Here is a 25,053-nt window from a genome sequence, read left to right as displayed (position 1 = left end):
AAGTTGCATTCTTCGTTCACAATTACCAAGAATTTATATTAGTTGAATCATGCTTTGTGTCACACAGACCACCCCTTGGGTGGCCCAGCAGGCTATTGTGCCAGTGGAAGAATAAAGTCAATGATTTTGTGAAGAACGTCTGCAGCATATAGTCAATGATTTTGTTCATTTTTACGCCGGGAGAAAATGGCTCTGTGTAAAAACTAAATTGCTTTCGTCGAAGCAACGTTGATAATTTGATTTCAAGCCTTCTCTGCTTCGTGCCATTCCTGACTAAACGGGTCAACGCTCAATAGATCGATTAAATTGAAGCTTTCAAACCAAAACTACACCAGCAGAAATGCCAGTAATTAATTAATTACTGCAGGACAGTAATCACTGCAGAAGCAGCGAACAAAAAGTCCATGTTTGTTCTGAGTGATTCAGGTTAGTATTGATTTCTTTTCAATAGGTGAGGTACAGTTAACCGTTTTAAATCAGTAGCTTAGAGACTTTTAACTGACATTTTCCTAGCAGAATTTCGATCACTGCTAAGAGTGGTGAGATTTTCGTCTAAAGTTTTAGCAAAACAAGTTACAAAGGATTTTTTGTTGCATCAGAGCGATTTTAGAACATTTAACCTCTCTGTGCAATCACAGTTTTACGATCTTAAAATCAGGAATGATCATATTTTACACCTGTTGATGTTTTGTTTGGAGTTTATTTCCTGGAACTGTCATTGCTCACAGACGCAGAAATGCTCAGCAGTTGTTTACAGGTTTAGAAGAAGTTGCAGAAATTCGGTATAAGTGAAACTATTAAGCAGTTTTTGTGTTTTGGCTGCATGCTAACTTTCCTGATATAGGACGTTTAAAACTACGGTACACATTGCAACAACGCAACGCTCTCATCTGTCTTGCCGATCCAAAGTAGCCTACAGAGGATTCTCAACACTTGTCTATTTGGAAGCTTGCAGCCGCAACAGCATAAAGTTTGTAAGAGCAATTTTTAAGATTTGGCTGAGGTCATAATTTTCTTACCCTGAACGATTTAAAAATATTGCAAAATTTCAATTATGATAGTAACCGAAGAAAATCTCACTTTCGGTTTGTCGAGACAGCATCAGGGCGTCAAATGAATGTCGTTAGGTCAAAACAAAGCAAAATTATATTCGCTTTGTTTAAATGCAGATCGAAACGAAACGAATTTATTTCAAAACAAATTAAACCTTGAAACCTACTCTACCAGGTAATGACCCTCTAAAGATGTGGCGCAAGATTGAATGCTACTTCTATTTTTTTGTGTTGGAAACGCTTTTCGTTTTGCATTCAAAGCACAATAATTTTGCTTGAATTGTGAATCAAAAAGCATTTACCTCAGTCAAGTTAATTCGAATAGAAAAGAATCCAAGACCAAAAAAAAAAATCTTTTCTCGAATTCGAATAGAAAAGCATCTAAGACCAAACAATTTTGTGTTGAAACAAAAATTTCAAATTTTTTTTTACCCCAACCGAAGACAACACGAAGTTGCTACTGAGTTCCAAAATTGCGAAAGTCGATCAGTTCTTTTGTGTTTTTCGTCAAGTCATTTATTACGGTTATAAACTTCCTCGACACACCATAACTTCATCAAAGCGTTGATCAAAGAATGCAGCAACAAAAACGGTTGCATGTGATCGACGGTTTCTTGGAGTCTTATAGCGCTGTTATATTTTTTAAATTTTAGAAAACTTGTTTGTTTGAAAACTATGTTTGGTATAAGTCAATAATTTCTAATCGAATGTGATCTTTGTGTAACAATGAAAATTCTTAGTCATAAGCATGGGAAAAGTTTTGGTTAGTTTAAATTAGCATTTTATCTGCAGTTTACTGTCATTCACTTTGTGTTGGGTTAATAAGATTGCTGCTTCTGAGATCAGTCAGTCGTTTTCAGATCAAAAATTAATTATTAAATTGCTGTTTTTTTGGCTTCCGTTATTGAAAGTGAGTTTGGTTAGTTTATAAAAATCTAATTTATAGGTTTCCTAAATGTCCTTTAGCTTTCATGCAGTGGTCAATTTATAAACTACCACACAGCTGCTTTCAAAAAAAATTTCACAAATGCTACTGTAGTTTTGATTCATTTTCAAGAACAGTTTCAATGTTTGCATCTTTCACAAATATCTGTTATCAGTTACAAGACAATGTCAGCAAGTGAATTGACATGGACACTCGTGTAGAGTAGCTGCTAGTAGGCCTATATAATTTAGGTCAGAGTTCCCCTGCAATGCATCAAGAACAAATCATTTGTTAAACAGATTATCTCGCGGTATAAGCAAATATTTATAAATGACATTTAATCGTCCATTTCCTACTGAAGTCAGTGGTTGGACCATTCTTTTGAATTATTGCCGTTTTTAGAAATTTTGTATTTAATTGGTTGAAAAATGTTAAACTACGACTCAGCAGTATGTTATCACAACTAGACAGCGTCAATTGATTTTTTTATATTTTTTGCATAAACTAAATAGCCTATCGTTTAAAGTTGAGCACTTTCAGAAGTTATTTGTGACGTGAAGATCTAAAGACCAATGAACATTAATCATTGAAGTTGAAATTATTTGCTATATGTAACTTACAATATTTTAAAAAAGAATCTACTTTGTTTTTTACGTAAATACTTTTGTTACTTTAGCAACTGGAATATCTGCAGGAATTATAATTAATTTAATGAACGCCTTGTATTAGCTAAATAACTATGCAAGGCTTGAAAAGAAGAGGTGAGAAAATTTTATGACTGCAGCTTATACCAGCTTCACCACGTTTTGTGTGATGTTTGCTGATAGCCTGCTAGGAACACCTGTCGCCTTTATTTGCTGATTGAAACGCAGTTGCTAGTTTCGAATTGTTCAGAAACATTGTTAATTGCAATTGAAGACCTGAGTTGAAGAACTGCTTACGAAATACGATTTTTGAGATTAAGTTTTTTCAACGTTGTTTAATCTTTAATTTCAGTGCAAATACCAGCGTGTGTGATTGCAAAATTAAGCCGTTTATTTAAATCAAATTTTGTACGGGGACAGGCATTGACCATTATACAACTTATTTTTGGTGATAATCAACTTCCACAAAATGTGGCTTAAGTCGTTCTTTAACTCAGGTCTTCAATTTACATTTGCTGCTTTTTTTGCAGGTCAGTTAAAACTGGTTCTGTGTGGAAGCGATGACAAGATTACAATCACTGTTTTGGGACTGAAGTCTCTACCTCAGCATCTCTGCAACACATACCCAACCAATTTCATCACATTGAAGGTGGGTTGCCTGATGGTTTGAAACTTTAAACGAGTAGCCTACTGCTTGTGGATATGCAAGTCTACCCAAAAGTAATATTCCTGCACTTTTCAAATTTTAACGCTTTTTTACTTTTTCCAGTTCATTGTCGTGAATCATTCTTAACTGCAATTCAACGTTTAGGTTTTTTCACTTATTTTTTAGCCGTTAATTCCTTTTTTTCCAGTTCATTGTCGTGAATCATTGTTCTTAATTGCAAATTGAGGTTAAGTTTTTACCTGTGTCCCTTTCATTGTCGTGAAACATTATTTTCAATGGCTTTATTGTTCATTGAAGCATTCTTCATTGTGGTGCTAATGTATTGCATCCTGCAACTGGTCCTTTGTTCAACATCCTGCAAACGCTGAATACAAAAATCAAGTTAATACGTAAAACACGAAATCTACCACAGTGCCTGATTTTATAACTCTTGAACAGCCATAAGCAACCTGCACAAAGAATCTTGAAATGGTTTACTGATTTTTTTTGCATTAAAATCTCTTTTTCAGTTTGCCATGTTTCCGGACATAGAGAAGTTGATCCGCTACAAAACAACTCCTGTCGCCATGACGTCATCATCAGTAGATCTCCATAATTCTTTCACCTTGTGAGTTTGTCGTTTTGTTTTGTTGAGACTTAAACACAAAATTGGGCCCAAACGTACAATTGGCATTGATTAGGGGACAAAACATCCTTGAAAAGATAAAAGTTTAGACTGTGCTTGTTCCAAGTTGGTGTTGGGAAATATTGCACTCGCTCTATTGAGCAGTAGCCTTGAAACTGCATTGCAAAATAATAATGCAAAAAATGCATTCCAAACTGCAAATCAATGTAAATAGCGACTGATTTGCGGTCTGAGATGTTGCTTAATGCATCCACCATATTAAACGTTGGGAGCAACGCGAAATGGCATTGAATGAAAGAACTGTAGCCTATGTTAAATCTTGAGGCCAGTCTCATGATCTAAGATTCTAAACACAGGTTAATATGGCCGTGAATCCTTACCACACTCCAATTCCAGAAGACATTTTGTTAACTTTTGAATGGCTATGGTAGAGACTACACTGAATTGGCGCAATGATTTTGAACCATGCTAGTGGATAGTGCTGACAGCCAAGAAGCAGCTGCTCTCTTTTTACAACACACCTTATTATTATCCGATTAAGTTGTTATGATTACTTCATAATATGAATGTGAAAACACTATCTTCCTTTTTTAGTGCTATAAGCCGGCGCGAAATTCACAAACGCCTTCTCATATCTGCATGGTGTAAAACGGAGGAGAAAAATAAAAGAACATTCATAGGTTGCATGAGTTTTGGAGTGAGGAACTTAGTGAATACCCAAGAGGTAAGAACTTGCCATTTATTTAGTGCAATATGTCCAAGTGTCTATTTTCGTTACAATCTATATTCACTGCAAAAACTTTATTTATTCAAGTGTAAGTCTCAACATTTGGAAAAGCAGTAGCCTTTACTAGACAAGAAAATACTTCACACTGTTTAGGATTTGGACAGTATGTCGCTTTAATTTTTGCATTAAGTTTGTTATGTTAATCTTAACTGAATCTTTGCCGATGCTAAGATTATGTGACGACTGTGGCATGTGGGGCTTTAGCTGGAACAAGCTTGCCATGTTATATAACCATATGGTAGCGGATACGTCACTACGTTTTATTTTTAACTTCACAATGTAGATATTTACGACTTTTTTTAGCCTGATGCTGCGAGTTCGCTGTGGTAATAGCAAATTGCACTAGCTTTCGGAACACAGTTCCCTGGTCATGTGCTATGATAAATTTTCTTTTAAAATTCAACTCGTTTAAACCAAGCTGTATATATTGCAGATCACTCAAGGGTGGTATTATTTTCTAAGTGAATCATATGGAAGAAACAGACATCTCAAGGCAAAAATTAATGCCCCAGAATGTGAGTTACACCCAGACAGCAAAATCCCTCAATTTTGAGTCAACGAAACGTCTGCAGACGTTGAATTTTATAACAGATTTTCCAGTCCTGGTCTAAATAAGTAAACTTTCCTGCAAAACGTTGAAATTTTTAGACAATTTCAGCTTCACATGATTTACTTTGTTGGGAAACTTTTAGAGTTTGATTTTTTGATTATTTAAATTAAAACCAGTATTATTTTGTTAATTGGTCTTTTCAATAGCTTATGAATGGAGGGATTGCGTTTTCATTGCGATAATGCCAAGTTTTTATCAAAATTGTTAATTTAGTGGAAATGCACACGGGAGTGGATAGTCTGCTATATGCTTTCTAATGTTAATCTCGTCAAACTGGCCTTTTAATAAATTGATTGAATCAAGTAGGATACTGAGGTCAGAATAATCACTTAATCAGGTCTAACTTGCAAACAAGTTTTAATGCTTGTGTTTCACACAGTGGCGTAGCCAGGAAAAAAATTTGGGGGGGGCCAAATATTTGATGATCTGAAGAGAACAACAAAGTGTTTGATTTAAGCCATCGCCACTTGATGTGCAGTGGCGTATCCTGGTGGGGTGAGAAAGGGAAAGTGGTGGGGGGTTAGAGCGTGCCGAAGGCACGCGTAATCTAGGGGGTCCGGGGGCATGCTCCCCCGGAAAATTTTGAAAAATTACACTCAAATAATGGATTATAGCGCTTTCTAGAAACACTTTTAGGGTAATATTTGTATGAAATTTATTAGCAGATAAACAGCTATTAACTTATTAAAGGTAGCTCTTACACACGAACGGGCAAAAACTGCGGCTAAAATTAGAGAACACCAAAAACTCAATAACTACACAAAAACCCAACAGAGTAAGCCTTTCTGAAATTGCTTTCACAAATTAATTCAAAGAAACCTAAATCGTGTAAATTTTGCGCGATTTACGATTTGCAAAATTTATTGGTGTCTTTCCGTGTGTCTAAAACAAGTCATTGGATGTGTTAATAGCCAGATGTCTTGGAAAACGTTACAACTTACAAATTTCTACAAATTTTATTACATTTTCAACAAAGGGCTCAAGTTTAGAATCCAAACTTGGAAAATTTGGGAAGGGGCATGGCTCCTTTCGCCCCCCCTGGCTACGCCTATGGTTTCACAGGATATTATTTTAATTTTATTACGTAATATATCGTTGCTTTAACGTTTTCAGTTTATTGTCGCCATTCCACAAGAAATCGTCGCAAAATGCACGCCAAATTTCACGAATCAAATTGTGAGCAATGTGATGGATTTTGTTTCGAGAATTCAGCTAACGAAGTAAGTTGTGTGTACTGGCTACTGCATACAATAGCAGACGATTGAGGACAAGACTATTTTCAAAGCACTACTACGTTGGATTTCGATCAAATGATGTTTTGTTACAAAACAAAGGGCTTTCTTGTTGGATGTAGGTCACTAGATTTTCTAAGTTGGAAGCTCGGAAGTTGGTCACCATCACCACTCACCACAATACAAAGCTTTCAAGCTTGTGTTCAGTTTCACTGATTTTTGTTGCCAGTCTTTTCGCAAGGGGCAGTCGTTTTACCTGTGCCGCATCTCACAATGATGCTAGTAATTTACAAAGTTGCAAGTTTGAGCAAAAGCAGGCTACCGCAACTAAAACAATTTAGACTTTTGAAGATTATTTTGTTGTTTCTGCCGTTTAAAAGTAATCTTTTCGATGAAAAAGAAAACTTGTATTTGCAAATTGCAACCAAAGTTGAGATGTTTCAGAATCACTCTTAGCAAAATTTGTACGCATTGTTTACTGTTCTTACTTTCGCACCAAATCATTAAACTTCATCAGGTAAAGATTACTGTTAGGAAAACTTCACACCAGCCTAGCTGCAAGGATTAGTTCAAATTCTTGCCAGTTGTGTTTATTGAACTAATGAACTAGCCTAGATCGTGAACTTATTTGCGTTGACTTATCTTAGTTTCAACTTCTTGTGCTAGCTTGAAGTCTTCAAGTCGCATTAAATGTCGAAGTAAAACTTTCTTATTTTTATTGTAACAAGCAGAATAGGCTATTGAATTCCAGTCTTAAGATTAAGTTTAGCGACAGTGTAAAGATATTAAAAAGAGTCAGGGGGGTTAGTTAAGTCAAAACATTGAAACTAGTTTTGAATAGTTTGTTCTCTACCATTTTATCTTAAAATGTGAAAATTTGGTTTTGTTATCTAGGTTTGTGGTGTGAGAATGTTAAATCCTACTTTTAAGTGTTGTTTTTGATCACTATGTTTGCTATCATGACTATAGCATAATTTCTTCCACCGTTACTGAGTTCAAGAATATTTTTAAGGTATTTTTATTTACTTTTAGAATCGATCAAACAACTGCGAATTAATTGAGGAAGAATTTGTTTGCTACAACGACACCACTAGATATAGACGAAGAATGGAGAAGTTGAATAAAAGAAGAAGAGTTTCTTTTAACCTAGCTCTCGATTTCAAGCAAGTAGAAGTCCCAGTGGATAAACAACCCTCAAACACTTTAGTTGAAAACGCAGAAGAGAAAAGTACATTGTCAGCGCCTGTGCTGAAGAAACCTTTGTGTAGAACAGTCCAGAGTTCAACGCAAAAAAGCAGCAAAAATTCACCAATTGGCCACCGCAATGTGCACAGAAAAACCTACGATTCAGATGACGTAGATTTCTTTCAAATGAGTCCTTTCAAAAAACAAGCAGAAGATGTTTTTGTTGACGTTGTTAGACGGGATAACGCTTACGATCCCGCCCCAGTACAGTTAGCTCCAATCTTTAAGGTACAAAGTAAAGTTGCAAAAGTTGTAGCTCAATCCAGGCACCAGGAGAAAGAAAGTAGAACCGGAAATAAATTGGTTGTACGGACATTACAAAAAGTTTGCGCAAATTCGAAAAGCGAGACTACATTGCCTAAAGGAGTTACGAATGAGAATAATGCTTACGACAAATTAAAGACAAACATTGCTCCAAGTAAAGATGCATCCAACGGCATAGAAAAGTGCATAACAACAAAATCATTGTCGGACAATCCCGACCGCGGGTATCATAGCGATACTGGTACATCAGCGTCCAGTGCAAACTCTGAACAAGAAATGACCGACGATAAAACTATTCCGTCTTCAAATGATAAAATTACTTCTGAAAGCTTCTCGAAAGAGAACTGTAAAGGAAAGAAAAATAAAGAAGTAACCCAAAGAAGAAATAATCGACTGTCAACTATTTTTGCATTAGTCGACACAAATCAAGACTTACCTGAAGAAAACAAGACTTTTGAAAATGCAAGCTCTGAAGTTGACACAAAACTGGACAGGACCAAGAAATCAAGGTTTGATTTTCTGCTTAAATTGTTTTCTATCAAATGGAAACTATGGCTTCTAAACCTTACTAATGTGGTTACGTTCTAATTGCATGAAGTGATTTAAACGGGTAGCAAATGCCAAGTTTTATCGCTATAGCCGTTATGACAACGCGTCATGTTTAGGATTTGACTTTAGCTGGCTGTAAACTCTTATTTGCTACACTTGTAATGCGATAGCTTTTTATTGTTAACAGATCTTCCTTCAAACATTGGATTCGAAGAAAAAGTTTGGACGAAAGGAAAAGCATAAAAAATTCCGAAGAAAAGGAAAATCATCAGAAGTCGAAACGCGGTTCTATCAAACGGTCTAAACGCAAGGAGGGTTCAAGGTAATTGCTCCTAAACATCTTAAAACACAATTGTTTATATTTTGTGTGAAGGTGTACTTGCATTATAATTATAAACGTAACAAGCGAGTTTGCTCTAGCCATGTTACTTTCCTAGCACTATTTTAAGTACGCCTTCCTATTAGCACAAGCCTTTTCCACGACATCTAGCGGATTGTGCAACCAGAGATTATTTCAAGGTAGAACAAACGTAGAGAAACAGCTTTTACAAATATCATCTTGCCGGGAGGGGTGGCTTGTTGTTTTACATCATCTGTAGAGCAAGCTGACGTTATGAAACCTAAGTAGGTCGTATCGGTGGCGAAAAATTGGAAACGTTTTTAATTGAAGTCTGTCTTTGATTGAAATCAGAAGCTTGGGCTGCACATAAACGTTGCTAGATAAACCACAATAAGTTGAAACCAACACTATAATCAGATTTTTTTCAATAGTATATTACTTTCTTGCAGAGCTTCAGTGGATTTTACAACAACTTCTACTTTGTTAGAAGTCTTGCAAAATGAAGGTAAGAAAAGTGTAACGGTCGGTTTTATTTTGTCAACAAATGTCTGGATGCATCTAGTTTATGAAATGTATTGAGTTGGAATAGATAGTCTCCATTACAGCTCACCTAATAACAATTCCATTTCACGTGGGGACTTTAATATATTCTCCTTGGTAATCAAAACAGAGTGGCTGAAAACATTTACAGCTTGTTAAACTGCCAAGCCTCTGTTTCAAACACTTTTAGCTGAAAATAAATTTCCAATTTTAATAAGACAATGATGTTTATATGTCAGTGACAGGTTGTGTTAGTTCTTTATCTTGAATGCTAAACTACGCCGGGATAGAAAATGTACATTTTTTTGTTGTTTTTCAGTTGGCAGCACTGCTTTTTACAACTTTCTGCAAAGTGAGTACAGCGAAGAAAACTTAGACTTTTGGAAAGAATGTGAAGCTTTCAAATCACTTAAAGGAACTAAACTACCCAAAGCTGCCGTCAAAATTTATGAATATTACGTTGCAAATGGTTCTCCGAAAGAGGTAAAACAAAGCTTATATAACTTCAATGACGTCATAAGTTGAACCCAGATACTTTTGCTTTGGTTCAGCTATCTTTTTTAAAGAATTATTTTTCTTGGTCGTGGAAGTTTTGCATAGGCTACCAGTAGAGCTCACATGACTTTAATTACGGTACGTTACTAGTTGAACGATAGCCGACATCATTTTACTGTGGGTGTTCATACAAGGCATATTGTGTTGCTCTTGATGGAATATCTTTCAACTAATCTTTATTGGCAATCCTGGCAGTTCTACACACTTTCAACATGCTCGGTTACCGACGTTGGCAGTGTAGTAGGCTACCTAGTGTTGACAGCAAAGTATTTTACTGTGTGCGTATGATGCGGTTGACACACACTTATTAGATATCAGCGAGTGAAGCGCTGTCCTGGTTGCTTAAAAGTGAACACACTCCGTTGCATCAAAGTTCCTGTATTTTATTCATTTCAGATCAACATTGACGCAGAAACGCGTGAGACTGTAAAGTCCCGGATGTCCAAGCCAACCCAAGCAATATTTGCCGATGCGCAGGTCATGATCTACAAATTAATGGCCGCCGATTCCTTTCGGAGGTTTCTGAAATCTAAATTTGCAAATGGAAACACTAAAGTTTCAGAATGAACCCATCAATGTTTTGTTTTAAACTTGATTCTACGTTCTTACCTACTCAGTGTTATTTGCATTCTCATCTACGCAATAGTGCCGCCTAATTGAGTCATAATGCCTAAATGCCATTATAAGTCATTATGATGCCATTATGAGTCATAATGCATATCTGAAGCCTAAATGGGGTCTACATGTTGGCCCACTGTGGTTCAGACGTAATGAGGCAGCTGGCCGTTTGCTACCAAGTGTGAGGTCTATAGCTGCAATATTATCTGTCCTTCATGACCAACCCCCCCCCCCCCCTGATTGGACGGGTCAGAAGACGTAAGTCCTCACACTATAATAACATTGCTCTTCAGCGCGGCGGGGTAACGCCGCTGCCCTAAGCCCAATGCATTTCCAAGTGAAGATTAGCCTGCAGAGTGTGAGCTATAACTTTTAGGCTACTTGTACTTGTATTTACACACGTCCTTATTGCTCCATGGAGGCAATTTGCATGCGCTCGTGTAAAGCTGAATTTGCGCGCCACATGTATTTTCTGTCCCTTGCACCACACTGTTTGTCTGCTTGCATTCAGACAGCAAAATCCGTCATGTTTACATTGTTTTAACGTCTGCAGACGTTGATTCAACGTAAAAATGATGGATTTTGCTGTGGGAATTTTTTTCACCACTGTTATTTTAAAGCTGGAGTGACACTTCACCTCCAAAAATTGCTTTCGCACCGTCTTTAGTTATTCTTCGATGAACTGTGGAATATGCCAAATAAATTTCGTTATTTAAGCGTAATCGTGCAATGTTTAAAGCGCTGCCTTGCGTTAATCGTTTCAGGATGGTTTTGCAAATAAATTCGTGTCTGTGGATTGCGTTTTGCGCCTGCACCAGTTGTGACAACTTGTTTTATTTGCACAAACAATTTTTTCTATTGTCGGAACTACGTGTGGCACTCGCCATATTCTCTTCTCGTGGCTGTGCGAGGTACAGCTGCTGATCTCGAGGGCACAGACAGACACCTCGATTATGTTCATCATTGGTATTTTGTAAACAGTGGAGTGCATGCTTCACAGAAACACGATACATAATATTTGATTGCAATAAACATCAATCCTGTAGCTGTAAGTCGACATCGAATATGAAGTGTGATGTCACGTCGTCCAACGGTAAACATTTGAGGGGATTGTCCGTGAGATGCAGCATCTGCAGCTCTTTGCATTCGCGAAGACAATAGATCGCGTCCACATTGGATATGTCTGTAGATTAACTGGTCAGTCAATTGTGAGTAATAGAGTCGCCTGTTAAGAGCCCAGTGAACAAAACGTTAGAATGAATGCAAATTAAGCCAACCACATGCAACTTTATTCTAATAGATTCATAGTTACGAAATTACCGACTGGGTTACGTTATCTGACAAGTGGAAGGTAAAGTACTGCCAGGTATTTTTTGAAATTTGTTGACGTTACAGTGGTAGTATTAAGCACTTTTGTGCAACTGTAAACTTCTGGTTTGTTTCAAACACGCTTTGGCTGACTACTGCTTTAAAAAGGTCAAATTTTTTCAAAAAATAAATAAGTGGCGGTACTTTACCCTTCATTTGCCAGATACCGCAGCTTAGTAGGTCATCCCGTCATCTATGAATCTCTGGCTTACACGCACAAGAAGGTCACATCATAATTCAAGAAAATTTCCAGTAAATGTGGGTAAAAAACTGATTTCTCAATACGAAGAAAACAACTCATACATACCATTGGAACGTAGATCCAACACAATTAAGTTTTTGAGGGTCTTCACTCCATTTATATTGTTGATCCTATTCTTGCTAGCGTCTAAAACCTACAACGAACAGCAGTTAGTTGTCTAAGTTTAATTCTTGGTTTAATACAAGTAAAAAATTTGATCAGTTACTTCCCAGCGGGTCCTTGTATCTCTAGCGACACTGCTGTGATTAGTTTTGAATAAGATTGCTTTTTAGACACTAATTTCGCAGTAGAGCGAAACGCATATGCCATAAATAAGGCTCTGCTGATTCTCCATGCATTTAAAAAAAAATACTGCTGTGATTAGGCTAAACCTGGTTACAGGAATCTTGAATAAGTAGCATAACAGTACAGTAGTACACAATACACAGCCATATGTTTGAGCAGAACGGCGCGGGAATCCAAAGCATGGATGAACGTTGAAAAAAATCACATTTAAAAAAACGGCATGGTATAGTAGGCTTCATAATCTACTTTTCAATATAAGATAGAAAAAATGAATCTGTCGCAAGCATACCTGACCATACGATGACCATTTTTATTAATTTGAGTTGAAGACACAAAATATCTCTACAAAGTGTTTTGTGCTATCTGCGAAAGTTGAAATTGAAGACATGACCGATATGTTTTGTAGTACTTTCAGCGATAAGCATAGACATTTTTGAGCTTCACCTGGTCTATGATTGTAAAGGTGAGTCCCATACCTGAACCCAAGTATCGGGGGATGAGAAGATAGGGTTCTCGTACTAAAGCCGTGAGTCGAACCCGGATTGTATGATTGGAAAGCGAAAAGCGCTGCGCCAACCCATTGCCTACAGAACTATATTAGTTACCTTCAGTGAAACCAACAACCCGAAGGTTTGCCCGAGAGATAGCAACTGATTACCGGATATATCAAGTTGGGTAATATGAGCAAGGTGTTCGCCGTGGCAGAATCTAGTCAGGCCCTGTGAAATAAATTATCAAGTTTATTTCGCAAGTTTTTGAAACAACGCATCCATTTACTGTGAAGCAATTAAATCAGCAATGCAATATTTTTGTATATAAATATTGACATTTTGCAAACGCCTCTTTAGAGTATGTTAAAATAATTTATTGAACTATAAAAAAAATTAAGATAACACGTCAGTCGATTGAAAACTGGACTTCAATAAACATTTCTTCAACTCACAATCAACACTAAGATCTTGCAAATACCTTTGTACTGAGGTTTATATTGTCTGCCATTAGATCAGCATTTGCCAAGACACTTTCAACTTGATAACGGCTCATCAGGTCCTGGTAGTACGAAGTTCTCTTCTCATCTATGGAGCACAGTGATGCCAGGTTCTCCTTCATGCTGGGAAGGTAGTGAGAGGGGTCTATCGCCCTCATTAATAACACCATAGTTAGCACCACCCCTGGAAAGCAACAGAGATAGTTTGTTATTTGATGTAGATACGTTTCTGCTTGATGTTTTATACTTTATTACTTATACGTTCGTATGTTTCATCCATAAACAGATCAGGCTCTATTTAAGCAACGTTGAGATAATTCGGTCAAACAAGTTAGAGGAGCGGTTCAAGATCCCGTTTAGGCGTCGGAGCAAAACCACGTCGTCTTCAATGACATGCCTGAAGGTGAACACAAAGGTTGGGTTTTCTGTGTTCCCGTCGACTTAATAGAAATCTTCAACAACCAGACATGAGCCGAAATTACAAGTAAAGATAAAACTAGTTTTCAATGAACAGTTACATTTGTTCCCAGGCTCCAGTTCATTCAGTTCCTCGCATGACGTCAGTTGGTCTTGAAGCAGCGCGCGTTTAGCGTCGGAGGCACATTCGCCAAAACTGCTCCATCCAATTTCGGCTGCGAGTATTTCGGTCTTGTCCATCGGACCCACCCGACAGGCTACTGTGACGTCATCAAAAGTACACGTCACGCGTGGAGAGGTATAGTCTGGAATGCGGCGGGTGCTGGGCTTAAAAATCTATGAAATATTGAATGGACACATTAAGGTTAAAATTTATACCCAAAAAATTTGTCAAAAGTTTGAAAACCAAAAAAAAACATTTTCCAGGGCACGTTTGCGTGCTACTGTTCCCACTTGATGTGGGTTACTTGATGTAAGTTCCCTTACTACAACATTCAGAATAATGCTCCTTCTGCCCAGCATAAAATGTGTCTACAATTTTTTTCTCTTTGTGAGACTAAAGTGTCCTCCATAAAATAAACAAGTATAAAAAATGTGGTGATTCCAATTAAAAATGATGCTCCTTGAAACATTTTACACCGCAACACTACAACTTAACAAATCGTGATTAAGTCACCATGAAAATAAAAACACGGTAACAATAATTTTTATCAAAACTACTTTCCTTTACAAAGCTTTTACTATGAGCTTGGCATTCGCTAATGCGCCTCCACGGTATATAACTAGTAAATCGGTCATTTTTTGCATTGATTCAGCATTGTCTGGTTCTATTTGTGAACGTCTACAAACATCTAATCAATGAAAATAGGACTGATTTTGATGTTAAGCCACTGGCAACACTTACCCATGAATGACAACACATAGCTTCCGACGTCGGTCTCCAATCTCCCGCCTGTATCTCGTCATCAACCGTCACGATTGCTGACGTCATAGTGACAAGCTGAGATAGAGGCGAGATTAGACGAGGCTATTGGGATTTTAAGAAGGTCAAAAGCGACGTTAATTTTCTTTAACAATAAATCTACCCACCTTAACCGGCTTTCTCAACGTGCAGATGACGATTAAAGGATCCTTGAACACCCGAAGAGATAGTATACCTTGCTTAGTTTCTCCTGTGAACAAAATATAAACAGGTCACATATTCAGCATTATATCAAGGATTCATTTGTGAGCCTCATACTTGCATACTTGGGGACAGTGTGTGCATCGTTGGATAAGTTGTAAATAAGACAAAATTAGTGCTAACTCGACAGAGATGAATCGCTCTGATATGCGTTTGCATGAATTGTATGCAATATTGATACTCTGGGAATTGATTGATTTTTAAGCAATTATTAAAATTCGTTAGCCTACCTGGTTTTCTGTGTGTTTTACTGTTTATTGTAAATTAATCTAAATAACATGAAAAATGATGTGATCACACCTTGCAAAGTTGTTGAAATAAACTGCAAATTGGTTAAAAACTATTTTTTTAAATAACTTTTATTCTACTGCTGACACATCTTTTGACAACCAGAACCAGTCATTGGAAACAATCTCTTCTGCGCATTTCGACACCAATTTTGTCACCCTACGATAAGTGGTTTTCGAAATAAGTGAAAATTGGAGTATTTGAAACTTTAAGGGCCGTGCCCCACGTGTTTACAGCTTTCCCGTATACTAGTAGCTTAAACTTTATCAGTGTTGTTTATATCTTCTTTATTGTTATTGTCTGAAAAATCCAGTCGACACTTCGGTGTTGAATCCCAGTTTCCTAATTTATTGGCCATCAGAGATGAATCTGCATTTTTCTACACACACGATTTCAGGACAAAAGTGCAAGTTCTTCGTCTTGAGATGGAACGGCAATTTTGGGGGCGATGTTCCCTTTTTATCATATCTCGACTGTGACTGACCTTGTTGGCCATCAAATAGCCATCAAGTTGGCCATCAAATATTACGTTACGTTCTAGACTAATATGGTTTCGTAATGGAAAAATACCGAAGCATGTTTGAAACTACACTAAAACTTATCATCCAAAAATTAAAATTAACTGTTTTTTTTTTAATAACTTTTTTTCTGCTTTCGATACGTCTTTCGACTCTTCGAAGCGACCATAGGAAACTGTGTCTTCTGCGCATTTTAACACCAACTTTGTCACTCTACCATAATTAGTTTTTGAAAAACGTGAAATAATGGTATTTGAAACTTCAAGGGGCGCGCCCACATATTAATGACGTCACAATCAGATAAAATTTCGGGTGTCGAGTTTTCACCCAAAATTCCTCTACATCAGACCCTAGGCTTTATGAAAATCGAAAATGGTGAAAATATGAAACACCCTACTGTATAGCATAGCTCATAAGGTGAGGAAAAATGAAAATGCTTTCTAAACTAGGTCATTACATTTTACGGCGATAAGAAATCAAAATTGTTAAAACGAGATTAAACAATCAAGTTATGGGTGACGCTGGAAACAGAGCATATAAGGTCACCACGAAAATACCAACATATCTTCAAAGACAACTTTTGGTACTAGAATCAAGCTTTCAATGACACTTAAATACTCGACCGTGGCACAGGTTTCTTAGCCGTGAAATGGAACTCACACATAGATTTTGTATTGTGCTCTGTATTGCACTACCGGTGCCTATTCGACAATGAAAGCTTTTTTCTTGTTACAAGGAAAAAAATCAAACTATGACTTCTACAGTGCAGTTTAGCCGTACCTCTCCCAAGCAACCAGCGATGATAGAACCAGGCACTTTGGTCGTTTGGATCGGTGAAGAATGCGTTTTGTACCAAGTCCAACTCTGTGAGAAAAGATTGTGGGAGTGACAAATAGAGAATGCAGAAGTTGGTTCTATACAACTGTTCTCAGTGCCAAGCAAAAGTGGAATTTTAGTTCCATTTTCAGAATATTTTTGATATGTTGCTGGCAAGGTATCGAACCTAAATCCATCCAACTTAAAATAACAGTGCTACTACTGGGTCTAGGGATTTACATCATCCACGTTGTTTTGGTAATACTTAAAAGAAATATACTAAGTAAAAAAATAGCGAAACTTTAAAATTACAAATTTAAAAGTAAAAACTTGGTTCTCAAATCAGCAACGCTACTTTAAAGCTACATCTTGTTGTGACAAAGATTATATCGAAACCAGAATACAAACAACATTTAACAGTCGTTTCCAATACTTGCCTTCAAGTAACTTTTCTTCAACAATTCTGCTGTTGTCGCTGGCATCCGGGTGTATCTTTGGGAGAAGCTTACTTCTGTAATGCCAGGAAGAGTAGTTTGAAAAGTTATTCTCTATCAAAGTGTTCGTGAACGCCACTTCCTTCTCCGGGGAGGTATTCGAGTTCTTCACAACAAACCTTCTGTAATCCCAGCAGTGAACTGAAAATAAAATATCAGGATGAACTTCGATGTAGAAAATTTTCTAAAAATAAAGGAAATTTCTCCGTTGGAGTCCCAACAAAAACCAAAGCATTATACCCCTTTCGCCAGAGGTTAAGTGGATGAAGCTGGAGCATACAACATGTGCTCAACGGACTGAGATTGATGGTTGGCGTGAAAATAGTAAGCGATCAATGGGAATGAAAAGGTTAATATCCCCTGATTGGTCAATTGTTTCACAGAGAGCAAGAGTATAATAAGAAAAATTCAAGATACACAGTTTTTCACTAATACAAAAGTTGTTACAAGCAAAACATGCGTGCCACTTTGAGTAAACCGTGGCTTTGGAAGTACTACAATTCACTACATGAACCTTTAGCAAGTAATTTCCGTTTAAGAAGCTGTAAGGTGTTTCTTGACGTCACATTGCTAAAGCTTGAATATTTTTTGTCATCCAGGAGGCTTACGCCCAAGGATTCAAAACTTAGGTCAAGTGGACTGGAAGGCAAGGTTTGTGCCCATTTTCATGAATGTCATTAAGTGTCTTAAGACACAGGTGTGTGACATTGAGCGATGTCGAACAGACGTAATACTAGGGCCTTCACCAGTCAAAAATGCAGATGGCAGATCTGAACATCTGCATGCTATGTTCAAATGTGTAAAACGTATAGTTTCGTCAGCTAAAGTACATTCACAAACAATAGAAATGTACTTACAATTACGATCATCAAATTGAAGAAACAAATCGCAAAGGTGGAGTTCTTTGTCCCAGTCAGGCTCTTTCATCATCAACATCACAAAGCATCTGAATCATAATGATTAAGAAACAATCATTAATCACTTAATCAGTCATTGAAATATTACTCGTTATGTAATCATGAATTGAACGCACATGACTATCCCGTCAAAGATTTCGACTGACATAAATAGGGTTAAATTTCTATAAAAAAATGATCAACATTAAACAATACAACTTCTTCAGCATATATTTGACTAGGCAAAAAACAACTTTGACATTAAATTGTCATTCTTTTGGGCTTAATTATGTGTTTCATAAGTTATAGGCTTGACAGGCGATGACAACTTGAGCAACTTTCAACTCAACTAAAACTTTGAACAGTTTACCTTTGATGCCACGATCCATAAGATTTTGGATTATTTCTCAAACAGGATTCAATGAACGTCAACTCAGTTTTCAATAACGCATTGATCTCCTCGTTTGATCTGAGAAGTTTAGCCGTGATGAGTGGAAATTCAACACTGAACGCTCTAGTACACTGTATTTAGAGCTTTCAGTTTTTTTTCTTCAGTTTTTATTCAATAACTTCATTATTTGTAAAAATACAACAAAAAGTTCTTAGAAGTTAAACAGGAACATGGCAATTCCGCTTAGTTTTAAACCCAAAACCAGGTTCCTAGCATGTACGGTTCAAAAGTTATGAAGATTTTCATGTTTTGGGGTACCTGAGACAATTAGTGGCTGGATGCCGGCAGGAAAATGATGGCAACCCCCAAAATTCATTTTTTTCTGGTGGTTTTGGCATATTTGTCAGGACTTGAAAACTACAGTACTGATTTTTCAATTTCCAAAAAAAAAATTTCACTTCACCTTATTCTACAGCTATGCCCAAAACAGCAGAGATGTACGTATACGCTGCAAATTCTACGCCATAGACTTGCGGCGTAGACTTTTTGTTTACGCTAACGCTTGAGGCCAAATTTTTTTCGTATAGTTGTCGCTTGTGGCTACGCCGTAAAGTTTTCGCGGTTTTTTAGCGCATAGCGTCAACACATACTTTTTAATGTCTTAACTGTTGTTTGCATTTTTTTTATCATACTTTCCAAATTTTGAATAAGTTGAAAGAACGTTTTCAATGGGCAAAGACATATTGAAACCAAAACGCAGAAAATTGTCAAATGAACACTTTCAGATGCCTGTGCTTCTTCGTGGAAATTCAAAATAAAACTTGTTTGTTTCGAGTGGTTTATACTGTGTGAATGTTGGGCACCTAGCAAACAAAATGAGTTTACGCTAGTGTATGCGCTGACGCTGACAACTTTTTTTACAAGTTGCGTTGACGCATACGGCGTATGGTTTTTCGAACGTTGCGTTTACGCTGACGGCGTCAATATTTTTTGTATGCGCGTACATCACTGCCATACAATGCTTCAAAATTTCATTGCGAAATGTTACAGTGCTGAAATGTTACACAGCTGATGATGACGCATATGAAAATGCTACAACCTATCTTGCAAAATCAGCAATTTTTACATTGTTTCAACGTCTAGCAATGTTAAAATGAAGTAAAAAAAGCAAGTTTTGCAGTCATATGTCTGATAAGATAAAAAATATTTGCACAGATTGCTTAAACCTCACTTGGTATCTTTGAAGTGAATGAAAGCATTCTTCCTATAATTCCACATTGTTGTGTAATCACAATTGGCTGCCAATATTCCTTTAGAAATATCCATGCCTTCCACATCATAATCACCAGCCGTTACCTAAGGGTGCACCAATTAACAGCATTATTACTTGAATAGTATCAATATTAAACACAATGTTTTCTATTTGCATATAATTAATACTGTACTTATTAAAAAAAATTCTGTTTAAGTTTTTTAAACGTACTGTATAAAAAAACCTAAAAATAAATGTGCATATGCGCACTAATAAAACTGACAAATAAACTGTAGCAGATTTCAATAAAACTAAGTATTTTTTTTGCTTTGATTGCTTGGCATACATGTACACTGCATAGTGCACACTATATCAAAGCAATGAGAAATATTGCCTTGTGCTTAAATTATCATTAAAAAATCCATAACCAACTTTTTTAAAAGCAGCTGCATTTGCCCGCTGAAATAATTTCAGTTTCTTTTGTCTCTCTTTCCTTTTTTCTTCTCGCTGCTGTTCCGTCGTCTTAACTTTAACGCGACCATGCTAAAAAGCAACAAAATGCTTTTAATATTGGCAAAGGTTAACGTTATCTCTGTTCAGAGTGGTTGCTGATTAGCCCATCGATTCATTGAAGCAACAGTTGACAGGGTGTTGACTTAGATCTGGGTGAAAGATAGATCCTAACAAAAAAAAAAGAGGATTGTTTTATGATTGCCACACAGATTTCCAAAAAGGGCACTTACCATTAGCTGGAAGCAGTACCGGTACTTCACCATTGACATGCGGTGACCTATCACTTGCCAATGATACAATCAGAAAACAAAGATTACAACAGGCAGACATCTTTCGTCACACATTAGACCAGAACACTTAATTGTAGAAATGGAAAGTGTTGAATTTGATGAAGTATAGGGATGCGGACAAAGACTATGTTACTAATGTCTGGGTATGCCCAAACGGGTGACTGATGATAGACACTGTCTAGGGCTAGGCACTTTAAAATTAAGACAAAGGCAAAAGTTACCACAATACCACATCCTCTGAGGCTATAATCAATAATCATCTCACATCATTCAAGGATGATGTGACATGTTCAATCACATCTTTTTGTGAACGTAAGGTTATGCAATGCATGCACCAGAAACTTGGCACCAATAAAAGGAAAAAATGGCTAAACAAAAATGCTAAAAATCAACATTGATGAAAGTATTTTGATAGCGAATTGATGATAGCCATCAAACCTACTCGTTTTCAGTAAAAATGCAGTGCATATAGGATCAGTTATTTCGCCAAACAAGACTAGTAGGCTATATCGACACCAAAACAAAATCTAGCTACAGTAAATGAACTATGTGGCAAAAATCATATGCAATTGTATTTAATTTAAAAAAATGTGTTTATTTTGAACACATGTCTTTAGTTACTTTCCAAAGCCACTACCCCGATGAAGCCACACATGCAGTCCGACAGCTCCGGAACTGGAGCCAATGGTATAAAACCTGACGGGGCTTGTAGGTTTTACGCCGCTTGCAATTTTGTTTTTTCCTCTCTTTTTCATTTTTTGTATGAGAGAGAAATACAGGAGAGATGTTGCCGACCATCAGTGATAGTGGTGATGGCTGCTACTGACTTGCAAACATAAGTTTAAAACACAGCATTAATGCTGCTTGCCTTGAAATCTATTGTACCGACTTGCAAACATAAGTTTAGAACACAGCATTACTTTGAACTTGTAATGAATGGAAGGGTGGCATAAATCATTAAAAACGAGAGCGATAGATTACGTTCTGACGGTCAGCAATGTCAAGCAAGAGATATGTCATGTTTCAAAAAAAAAAAATAGAGAAGAGAAGAAATGAAATCATGAGCGACTTAAAACTTACAAGCTCCAACCTGACAGCTCCGGAGCCACTGGTGCAAAACAACAGCTTTGAAGCTGGAGCCAGATCTGTTTTATAACGGCTCCGCAGCCCTGCCGGTAATAGAATGCTAAGTAAAGCCTCTACAAGTATGCAAAACTGCCAGGATTAAGCTCTCAAAGAAACTTTCCTAATCTGAGGATAAAGATTCAATCAAACAACTTGTTTGTCGTTGCTTCTCCTTTCATCAGATGAACGTTGCAACTAGTGCTAAAAACGACAATCAATCAAGTTAATTAACTAAAGCGAACTCACCATGACTAAGTCGTTTGTTGACACAGGACTACAGTACAAAAAAGTTAGTTCAGTGAGTCTTTTCAGGCGTCAGTTGTTGTGAACCTCATCATAAAGCATTCTCTACAAGTTCTTGACAGTCTGCTATCAGTGCTCGATTTCCATCTCACAACACAAGTCATAACAAACTGTGACGTAACTGACTGTTGTAAGTGTTGCCAGATTCTTCAATGTGTAATAAAAGATCTCATTTGATTTTACCAGATGCCACCAAGTACTACATTTTTAAAATTTACACATAGAATTTAGATATGCCAACATGATGTTGTTTTGCAATGATACTTTTAGCATGCGTATTACATTCAAATTACAACGAAATTGAGTCACTTATTGATCTTCCTCATTTTTGAGAAGATAAAAAAGTAATTCTAAAGTTTTTCCGAATTATATTATTCTGATTATGTCTGATGCTAATAAATATATTTCAGACAAAATTTCCCTATTAAATTTTTTTTTAAATGCCATGTCTGAGTTGAGATAGCCCAGCCTGCAGCCAAATAACATTTTAGTCTACCAACCAGCCGAAAATTCTACTCTATCAAGCTCAGTGACACTGCCTGCTTCAGTGGTTGAAACCTTCTGCAGTCTACAAGTGGACATTGGCATGATCTTGATCTTGAAGATTGGTCACAGCGGTAAACCATAATTCTTCGTGGGAAAATTGTAACATAAAGTTCCCGGATCCGTTTGTCTGTACGTAATGACCGAAAAATAAACACACCTTCGAAACGTCTATTCAAAGTGTATTCCAGTAAAATTAGCCCGCGGCTATCGAAATGACTGGTGCAATGCCTACACCTCTAAAACTGTCACTACGATACAGATTACTTGGATAAAAGACGGAGAATTTGTCCAGCTAGCAAGCACCAAATAAACCAGTTAAATGTGCGACCGACTTCCAACAAACAACTTCGAGAATGAATCAGAAAAATTTGTGATAACTCAAAGGCGACGCAACATTTCATGTTTAAACCGGTTTCAACAGGATTGACACGAGTCTTACGGACGATGGTGCAATCTTGGCTCATGTTTTAGGAATTTCCATGACGTAATATTCAGTAGACCCGAACGGTTTCTACATGACGTTTGACCAGGCGAACAACCGTCTGTAACATAGCGACCCCTAGTTATGACAGTCTGACATGGCATAACTAAAAAAGAATTGACGACAATTGTGAGCCAATGAATAAAAACACATGATACACAAATTGTTTGAATCACTCACGTTTAAGTTAATACGCAAATACAAAGGGCATGCAAAGAATGAACAGCAATAAGAATAAACACGACGATACATGAAATTGGTACCATAGGTATTAGGTACACGCAAAAAATGATGCTATATACAATGATTGCGATAATAACCGACTGTTCTGGGCTCAGAGAAGTGTCGGCCACCGCAGACAAAACCAGGCTCAAACCCTAACACTTAGGTGTTCTTTACGGGGGCGAGGCACGAAATATCCCTCAACACATAGTCTACTTTCACTTTCCCCGTACTCTCATCATAGTTGCAGACGGCAACTTTAGCTCTACGAACCACAGGCTTCCCTTTCCTAATTTGTGGAACTACCTCATGCACCCTCCCAAGTTGATACTTCCCACGTTTACCAATGTCCTGGAGAGAACCTACCACTACAAGTTGACCAGGCTCCAAATTCTCAGCCATTTTTAGCCATTTTTTCCGGCCCTGAAGACCTGGCAAGTAAAAATCGATCCATTTACTCCAAAACTGCTGAGAAAGTGACAAATTGAACCGATAATCCCTTCTTAATTGGTCACGATCATGTGGTTGCCCAACAGCACAGTATGGGTCTAAGTATGGGGTCAAAAGTGAGGCAGGGGTGATGACAGTAAAATCCCTAGGGTCGTCACTCAAAGGTACCAAAGGGCGTTCGTTCACGATCCGAACGGCACTGCCTGTGTACGTAAGCAGTTCAATAAAATTGGGCTTACGACTTGAAGAGTCCAAAATGTGAAAAAATGCAATTTTAAATTGTTTAACCATTGCCTCCCAGGCGCCACCTTGCGCCGGAGCATACGGAGGTATAAATTCCCAGTTTATCTCTCTCTGTCTCAGGGCGTTGTGAAATTCAGCTGATCCTATCAACTCGGGTAACTTTATTTGAAAGAAGCATTTAGTCACATCAGCCATGAGACCAAATCTACCAAGCCGAAATCTAGCCAAGACATCTACCAGAGGGTTTAACAAGTCAGGACCAGAAAACATTACATCATTAACACAAGTTCCTCGAAATTCAGACTTGCCATCGTAAACAATGCGCTTTTTTAATTGTGACGTAACAAAGTATGGTAAATACCATTCAAATCCCTTGACATTTCCTGCTTCACCAGTACGCTCAATATAGCCATTTGATTTAAGATCTTTCATGGTGTCAGTAAGGAAATCACGAAGTTCAGGTTGTTTTAAAGCTTTCTTCCTTAAAGCAGCAACTCTATCTGACGCCAACACAAAATTGTTAGGTAGATCAATATCTTCCTTCAACGGAACAGGTATCTCAAATCGGCCATCTTTCAACTCAATATTCGGTTCAACAAGTTCTCTAGCCAACTTATCATTGCGAGACAATTCACAGGTTTCATTTTGCAACGTCAAATCCTGAATGACTTTATTCAGGTCTGCTATTTCCATATCACGAGACTCAATTTTACGCTGAAAGCCAGAGATGACATCCGACTCTGAAGACGTCTGCACTCTGCACACTTTAGCAACGCTTTCCTCTAAGGGTGACTTACCACCACAAGCCAACCAACCGAGAGGAGTGAGTAAAGCATGCGGTTCACTACGATTTTCACCAACACGTTCTTCTTTTGCCCACATCAAATAAGCGTTGTCGTTGCCAATCAGTACATCTACAGTACTACAATCATTCAAATGAAACATATTCACGTCATGAAAATGACGGAAACTGTTTAAATCTTGTTTATGCGGTAAAGTTTTAACATCATCAGCCCAAGCTGGGTTAACCACCGAAGTTATATCACAAAACAGTTCATCTGTCTCTAAC

At 37.3% G+C, this 25,053-nt stretch overlaps 1 protein-coding gene across 1 annotated transcript; it reads right to left on the bottom strand.

Moving 5' to 3' along the window:
• Nucleotides 1-11,473: 11,473 nt before the first annotated feature.
• LOC145768754 (geranylgeranyl transferase type-2 subunit alpha-like) lies at nucleotides 11,474-22,141 on the bottom strand. Its single transcript, XM_082580337.1, has 14 exons — nucleotides 21,986-22,141; nucleotides 20,244-20,354; nucleotides 19,791-19,915; nucleotides 18,539-18,637; nucleotides 18,130-18,218; nucleotides 17,216-17,413; nucleotides 16,743-16,826; nucleotides 15,063-15,145; nucleotides 14,878-14,973; nucleotides 14,075-14,309; nucleotides 13,538-13,740; nucleotides 13,174-13,287; nucleotides 12,329-12,416; nucleotides 11,474-11,836 (listed from the first exon to the last, which is right to left on the bottom strand). Exons 1-14 carry the CDS (start codon nucleotides 21,986-21,988, stop codon nucleotides 11,688-11,690), a joined length of 1,677 nt encoding a protein of 558 aa, XP_082436463.1. The 5' UTR covers nucleotides 21,989-22,141; the 3' UTR covers nucleotides 11,474-11,687.
• Between the last annotated feature and the right edge of the window lie 2,912 nt (nucleotides 22,142-25,053).

The sequence above is a fragment of the Aplidium turbinatum genome, chromosome 4, assembly GCF_918807975.1.
Source record: "Aplidium turbinatum chromosome 4, kaAplTurb1.1, whole genome shotgun sequence".
Taxonomy (NCBI): Eukaryota; Metazoa; Chordata; class Ascidiacea; order Aplousobranchia; family Polyclinidae; genus Aplidium; species Aplidium turbinatum.
Note: the sequence above shows the minus strand (reverse complement) of the source record. Positions and strands in the feature narration are given on the sequence as shown.

Excerpts from the sequence above, each read along its gene's own strand:
- LOC145768754 (XM_082580337.1), bottom strand. Across the intron at positions 17,414-18,129 it reads TCAATTTGATGATCGTAATT|TTCACTGCTGGGATTACAGA; the intron begins GTAAGTACATTT and ends TTTTATTTTCAG. Across the intron at positions 15,146-16,742 it reads TCGCTGGTTGCTTGGGAGAG|GAGAAACTAAGCAAGGTATA; the intron begins GTACGGCTAAAC and ends TTTTGTTCACAG.